This window comes from Dictyostelium purpureum (genome assembly GCF_000190715.1).
Source record: "Dictyostelium purpureum unplaced genomic scaffold DICPUscaffold_347, whole genome shotgun sequence".
Classification (NCBI taxonomy): Eukaryota; Evosea; class Eumycetozoa; order Dictyosteliales; family Dictyosteliaceae; genus Dictyostelium; species Dictyostelium purpureum.
Genome location: NW_003519683.1, coordinates 6,566 through 13,413, shown reverse-complemented (window position 1 = coordinate 13,413; position 6,848 = coordinate 6,566). Strand labels below are relative to the sequence as shown.

General features: G+C 22.5%; 4 protein-coding genes across 4 annotated transcripts; 3 read left to right on the top strand and 1 right to left on the bottom strand.

Annotated features, from left to right (window-relative positions):
* Positions 1-487: 487 nt before the first annotated feature.
* On the top strand, positions 488-1,042 carry DICPUDRAFT_8867 (uncharacterized protein; the record flags this gene model as incomplete). The annotated part of the gene is made up of 1 exon (XM_003292455.1): positions 488-1,042. A coding segment is annotated over one exon (555 nt), but the record flags the coding sequence as incomplete, so codon positions are not given.
* Positions 1,043-1,462: 420 nt separating this feature from the next.
* DICPUDRAFT_157215 (uncharacterized protein) lies at positions 1,463-3,165 on the top strand (the record flags this gene model as incomplete). The annotated part of the gene is made up of 2 exons (XM_003292454.1): positions 1,463-1,715; positions 1,832-3,165. The coding sequence occupies 2 exons, from the start codon at positions 1,463-1,465 to the stop codon at positions 3,163-3,165; spliced, it is 1,587 nt and encodes a 528-aa protein (XP_003292502.1).
* Positions 3,166-3,836: 671 nt separating this feature from the next.
* DICPUDRAFT_89854 (uncharacterized protein) lies at positions 3,837-5,105 on the bottom strand (the record flags this gene model as incomplete). The annotated part of the gene is made up of 7 exons (XM_003292449.1): positions 3,837-3,960; positions 4,046-4,149; positions 4,219-4,443; positions 4,543-4,590; positions 4,666-4,719; positions 4,795-4,867; positions 5,083-5,105. The coding sequence occupies 7 exons, from the start codon at positions 5,103-5,105 to the stop codon at positions 3,837-3,839; spliced, it is 651 nt and encodes a 216-aa protein (XP_003292497.1).
* A 699-nt stretch (positions 5,106-5,804) lies between these two features.
* On the top strand, positions 5,805-6,792 carry DICPUDRAFT_40671 (uncharacterized protein; the record flags this gene model as incomplete). Its single annotated transcript, XM_003292453.1, has 4 exons — positions 5,805-5,948; positions 6,251-6,308; positions 6,390-6,449; positions 6,560-6,792. Coding segments are annotated over 4 exons (495 nt in total), but the record flags the coding sequence as incomplete, so codon positions are not given.
* Positions 6,793-6,848: the final 56 nt, after the last annotated feature.

Genomic DNA, 6,848 nt, shown 5'->3' with positions numbered 1-6,848 from the left:
ACCAAGGTCTCAAAAGACCAATACGATGCGTATTTTTTTTTTGATAATGCACAATATATTAAAAATAAAAATACACTTCCATAATAATTAGTAAAAATCCATTTATTAACAACAATATAAAAAAATAAAAAAATATAAATATTTATAAGAAAAAAAAAAAAAAAAAAAAATTGAATAAATAAACAAATGTATTTATTTAAATTAGTAAATAATAATAAATAAACAATTCATTATTTTTTGATTTTTTGATTTTTTTTTTTTATTTGATTTTTTTTAAAATTTTTTTTTTATTTTTTATTTTTTATTTTTTTCATTTTTTTATTTTCATTTAATTTGCATCAACTACACAAAAAGAATGAATGTTTTAAATAGACTATCACAAAATAAAACTCAATTATTCCAAACACCAAAAACATTATTATTACAACACTATTATTCAATTATTGGTAAAGCAAATGGTGTGTTAGGTACACCAGAATTCAGAGTTAATTATTTTTATCAAGGTAAAGGATCTGCAGGAAAACAAGTTTCACCATGGCACTCAATTCCACTTAGACCAAATCAACAATCAGATAATTTCAATTGTGTTATCGAAATGCCAAAAGGTACCACTGAAAAAATGGAGGTATCAACAAAGGAATTACTCAATCCAATTAAACAAGATACTAAAAATGGTCAATTACGTTATATAAAACATGGTCCAATTCCATACAACTATGGTATGTTTCCTAGAACTTGGGAGAATCCAAATACTCCAGATGAAACCACTAAAATTCCAGGTGATAACGATCCAATTGATGTTATTGAAATCAGTGATACACCAGTTCCTATGGGCTCAATTATTGAGGTTAAAGTTTTAGGTGCTTTTTCACTTATTGATCAAGGTGAAACTGATTGGAAAGTCATCACAGTTCAAAAAAACAATGTCAATTTTGAAAAAATTAAAAACCTTGACGATCTCGAAAAGAAAATGCCTGGAACTCTTAATAAAATTCAAGAATTTTACAAAAACTACAAAGTTTGTGAAGGTAAAGAACCAAATACAATTTTTAATACTGTTGGTCCAGCCGAGGCAAGAAAAGTTGTTTTCCTTGCCAATCAAAGCTATCACGATTTAATAGGAACCTTCACTTTAAAATAAATAATAAATAATTAAAACTATTTTATTTTTTTTTTTATTTTTTTAAAACATTATATTTTTTTATAAAAATATAAAAAATCATTTCATTTTTTTTGTTTTTAAACAAAATTAGCATATTCTTAATTACCAAAAATATTATAATTTCATTCTGTTTTTTTTTTATAGGATTTTTAACAAAAACCATTTTTTTTTTTTTTTTTTTTTTTTTTTTTTTTTAATTTTTTTTTTAATTTAAAAAAATTTTTCAAACTTTTTTTTTTATTTTTTTTAAAAACTAAAATATCCCCACAAATAAAAAAATAGTTACAATTATAAAAAATAATGAAATCTTTATATATATTCGATTTCGATGGAACCATATTTAAATCACCAGAGCCAAATCCAGCTTTATGGACCTCACAAGTTATTGGGAAAATAAAGTCAATGCCTTCAGAAAATAATGGTTTTGGTTGGTTTCAAGATACTATTACTTTGGATGAACCTTATGTACCAGCTAGCCCATCTGAAGATTGGTTTAATATGAATGTCTTAAACGATGCTTTAAACTCTTATAAGGACCAAAACAATGTTGTTTGTAAGTAACAATTTATGATAAATTTAAAAAAAAAAAAAAAAAAAATTATATTAATTTATGAAAAAAAATTAAAAATAAAAAAATAATTCAAATTATAAAAATTTAAAAAAAACCAGGTTTATTAACAGGTAGAACAACCTTATATTCAAATATTATTGATAGAATTTTAAAATCTGCCAATTTAAATTTTCATCACAAAGGTTTAAAACCAATAAATATTCCAAATGTACAAAGAGAATCTACATTTGATTTCAAAAAGAGATTTATTTTAAATTTAATCAATTCAGTATATAGTAATCAAATCAAAGAAGTTATTGTTTATGAAGATAGAATTGGTCATGTCGAATTATTTGAAAACTTCCTTTCCACCCTCAAATCAATTACTTATAAAGTTATTCATATCAACGAGTCACCAAAATATCTCTTAGAAAGTGATGAATTGAAACTTGTAGAGTATTTAGTAAAGAAGAATACTCAAGATTTAAGTAATGTTACTTTAAAAAAGCATGTTGATTACACTGGCTTAGTTTTAAACAAAGAGTCAGTTTCAAAACTTGTGTCTCTTTTCGATTTACCAAGTGATTGGACAATTAAAGCCCATCATGTTACTTTAAATTTAGGTTCATATAATCCAAAATCATGGAGAAATATGGAAGAAGACAATGAATTATTAGCCGTCCTTACTAAAATTAATTTAAATACTACAACTACAATAGAAACAGCTGAAAGTCAAACAACTTTAAATGATGTTTCATCCTCAACTCACTCAGTTTCTGTAACTTCCACTACCACTACCACTTCCACTACTTTTGAAAGTAATGACTATTCAATAACCCATCCAATAGGATCAACCTGGGAATTTAATATTGAAGCTATTGGTTTTAGCGAAAATGCTCTAGCAGTTAAAGTCCAAGGAATTCCTTCATCAAATGTTATTCCACATTGCACTATTGCAATCCATCCATTTGCAAAAGCAGCTGACTCAAACTCTATTAGAAATTGGTATCCAATCAGTCATTTCAAACCAGGTGAAAAAACCAAATTAAAATCTCATAATGAAACCGACTTAAAACAATATTATCAAAACCTTGTCAATAAACAGGATAATTCAGCTAATACCTCACCATCTAAAGGAAAACCAAAAACCTCAAATAAACCAAACTCACCTTCAGAATGCAGCGTTTTAATACCAGTTGACTTTAAAGACTCACTCACACTTTCTGGTACAATCACTGAAGTTGGTAAATTATTTTATGATATTCCAAAACCAGTAAAGCAAGCCAAAGTTGACCCATATTCCCTTATTCGTGCCGCTAACCCAGAGTTATCTAAAGATGAAATCATTAGAATTATTCCAAAGGTAAAAGCTTGGTTGTCTAATAATCCTAAAGAAACCAATACCAAAGATATTATAAATCATTTAAAAAACAATATTAATGATTTAAAATAAATAATGAAATAAATAAAAACCATTTTGTATTTTATCACCAAAGCTGTTATTGACCATACTGTTTAAAAAATAAATATCATAAAAGCAAAACACATTTTATGATTATAAAAAAAATTTAAAAAAAAAAAAAAATGGAGATTAAATAAAGATATTTAGAGATATGGTTTTTTTTTCAAACAAAAAGATAAGATCCTAGACAATCAATTGATAAAAAAAACTCTTTCTATTGATTTTATTATTACAAACATAATTTTATTTTTATTTTTTTAATTTTTTTTTTTTTTTTTTGATTAAAAATATCTTTGTATTTTTTTTAAAAGAACAATAAATAACCGTTCTAGTTTTTTCATATTAAATAAGAGGTTGAGGTTTGATAATGTGTGGAAGTTTTTTGTGGTTTTAAATAATTATAATTTGAATAAGCCAATTTTATAAAAAAAAATTATTGATTTATAAAAAATATAAAGTTGTTTTTTTGATGTGATGATAAATATTGAGAATGATTAAATAAAACTAAATGATTACTATTATTAAATTTATAAATATTATTATTTACTATTTACTATTATTATTATTATTATTATTATTAATGTTATTTACTATTTACTAAAAGAAAAAAAATGAAATGAGATGATGTAAAAAAAAAAAAATTTATCGCTACAATAATACATTTATAAAATTTGACAAAAACCTGTCTTTCTTGGTTCAGATTGAGTTCCTCCTCTTGTACCTTTTGAATTTGGATTTTCATTTGCTTTAACTCTTAATTTTGTCCAATTTTCTTCTGAATATAATCTATTTATTTTAAAAGAAATGATATTAATATTATGGTTGCTATGATCGTATAGATTTAGATCCAATCTAAAGTTTAAAAACTTACTTTTCACCTGCTCCTTTTACAACCAATTGAACTAACTCATCAACACCTTCACCTGAAGCTGCACTGGTCTCTATAAATGAAATACCCTTTTCATTTGCAAAATTCTATATATATAAAAACAATTAATAAAAATGCTTAAATACTATAATAAAAAAAAGTGTGTAATAATATACCTGTGCTGTACTAGGATTTACAACTTGTTGTGTTGATTCTTTTTTGGTGCTTGCTAAAGCTATGTAGCAATCTTTTTTTGCATATCTTTGAACTTCTGTATACCATTGAGTTAAATGATCAAAACTTGATTGATTACTTTGATCATATGAAAGAATAATTATATCTGTAGTTGAATAAAATGATCTTGAAATTGTTCTAAATCTTTCTTGACCAGCTGTATCAAGCTATATATAATATTATTTAAATAATTAGTGAATAAATTCGACAATAAATATACTTTCTATATAAATTCTGTGCTATAAATAAATAAAAATGAAACCTACGAATTTTAATAATATTTGCTTTCTTCCAAATTGAATTGCCTTTGATTTCTATAAAGATTATTGAGGAAAATAAAATATTAGAAAATAAACAATCGAAACTAAAGTTAAAATAAAAATATATACCACTGAATTTGCCATATTTATATTTGCTTGTTCTAATGTTGGAAATATATTCTCCTAATATTTTTAAAAAACAAATGGGTTAGTTGCTATTGTTATTGTTTATAATATCTAAAATTATTCTTAACATACACTCATCCTCCATATTAAAGATGATTTACCAATTGATGGATCTCCAACTATAAGGATCTTTAAAGTTATATCGCTGTATGTTTATGAATATTTGAAAATTTGATTTTTTTTTTTTTTTTTTTTATATATTTTTGATTTTATTTATTTATATATTTGTAGAAAAACAAAATAAAATTAAAAATAAAAAAAAAAGAATAAAAATAAAAAAAAAGAATTATAAAAATTATAAAAATAAAATTAAATATTAATATAAATGTAAACATGTAAAAAATAAATTTAACACTTTACCACGATGAAATTGAGGTAGCCATGGATGGTTTTTTTTTTTTTTTTTTTTATTTTTCTTTATATATTATTTTTTGCTATTGAGTATAAAATCCTTTTGCTCATTTAGTTTATTCCAAAAAAAAAGATAAAAAAAAAATAAAAAAATAATTTTTAAAAAAAAAAAATTTTAGAAAATAAAAAAAAAAATTAAAAAAAAATAAAATTTTTTTTAAAATTTTAAAAATATTAATGTGTGTTGAGTTGCTCTTTCTGTTAAATCAAAAAATTTAAATATAATACACACTATTGTGTTTAATATTTATATATAAATAGTATCTAATTGTTTTATAGTCAACAGTAATTAATATATTTTTTTTTTTTTTTTTTTATAATTTTAAAAATCAATTTTTTTCTCAAAGATAAAGAAAAAAACACATTCTTTAAATAGAAACATAGAATTAATACCAATAATAAAACACACATATACACCACACCACACGCTCACATACAATATACAGCATACAAACACTCACAAATTTAAATATATATTAAATAAAATAAAGGTATACTTAAGATACCCATATATATTCTTGAATTCAAAAGTTAATTATATGTGTGTTTATTTAAAATTTTAAAACTCTTAATTTAAATTTTAAAAATCATTCGCATAATAAATAATAAATAAACATCACATATCACACATATAACATTATAATTATAAATTCATTAGAGAAGTAGATTATTTGGGAAAAATGAGTATGATTAAAGCAGTAGTTTATAGCTCATTTATATTCAATTTTTTATTAATAATCGGCAGTAATTCAAAAAAGAAACAAGGCAGTGCATGTCCATTTTGTTGTTATCCAACGGAAAATATTATTTTTCAAGTAAGCAAATTTTTCCTATTCTTTTTTTTTTTTTTTTTTTTTTTTTTGTGTTGTTAAAGATAAATAATATCGCACTATCACCACTGCACTTTTTTTACAATCCCAGAAATCAAAATTTGTTAATAACAATAATTTTTTTGTGGTTGTTTTATTTTAATTCAATTATTTTTTGAAAAAGATATTTTTATATTTTTTATTTTCAAAGAAATATCTTCCAATCAAAATTTTAATTGGTTCACTTAAAAAAAAAAAAAAAAAAAACTAACGCATAAATTTTAAAAATATTTTAAAAATTTATATAGAACGATAATATAAAAGTGTTCAACGACAGAACACCAAAGGCAACAGTTCATTATTTAGGTAACTTTTTTTTATTATATAATAATCAAATGTTTTCGTTATTAACAACCACTTTTTTTTTTATAAAATTATAATAATTAGTATGTCCAAAAATTCATATTGAATCAATCAAAACACTCGAACCATCAGATTTACCAGTTTGTATTGTATCTTTATTTTTAAAAAAAAAAAAAAAAAAAAAATTAAATAAAAAAAAAAAAAAAAATAATAAATCTAATCTACTTTTCTTTGGTAAAAAAAACGTTTTATAGTAATTGAAATGAAAAATGTAGCCAATCAAATAGTAGCAGAAAAATTCCCAAACCAAAAGTATAGATTAGGTTTTCATGTTCCGCCATTCTATAGCGTTAAGCATTTACATTTACATTTACTAGTAGAACCATTTTATAAATTCAAAAAATCGAAATATACGCCTTATTTCGGAGGGCTTTGGTATAAAGATATTGATACAGTTATAAATGAACTGCATGATAAAGCGGTTTAATCATTCAAATAAATACATAAAATAAACATAAAACAACCAATATTATTTATTATTTT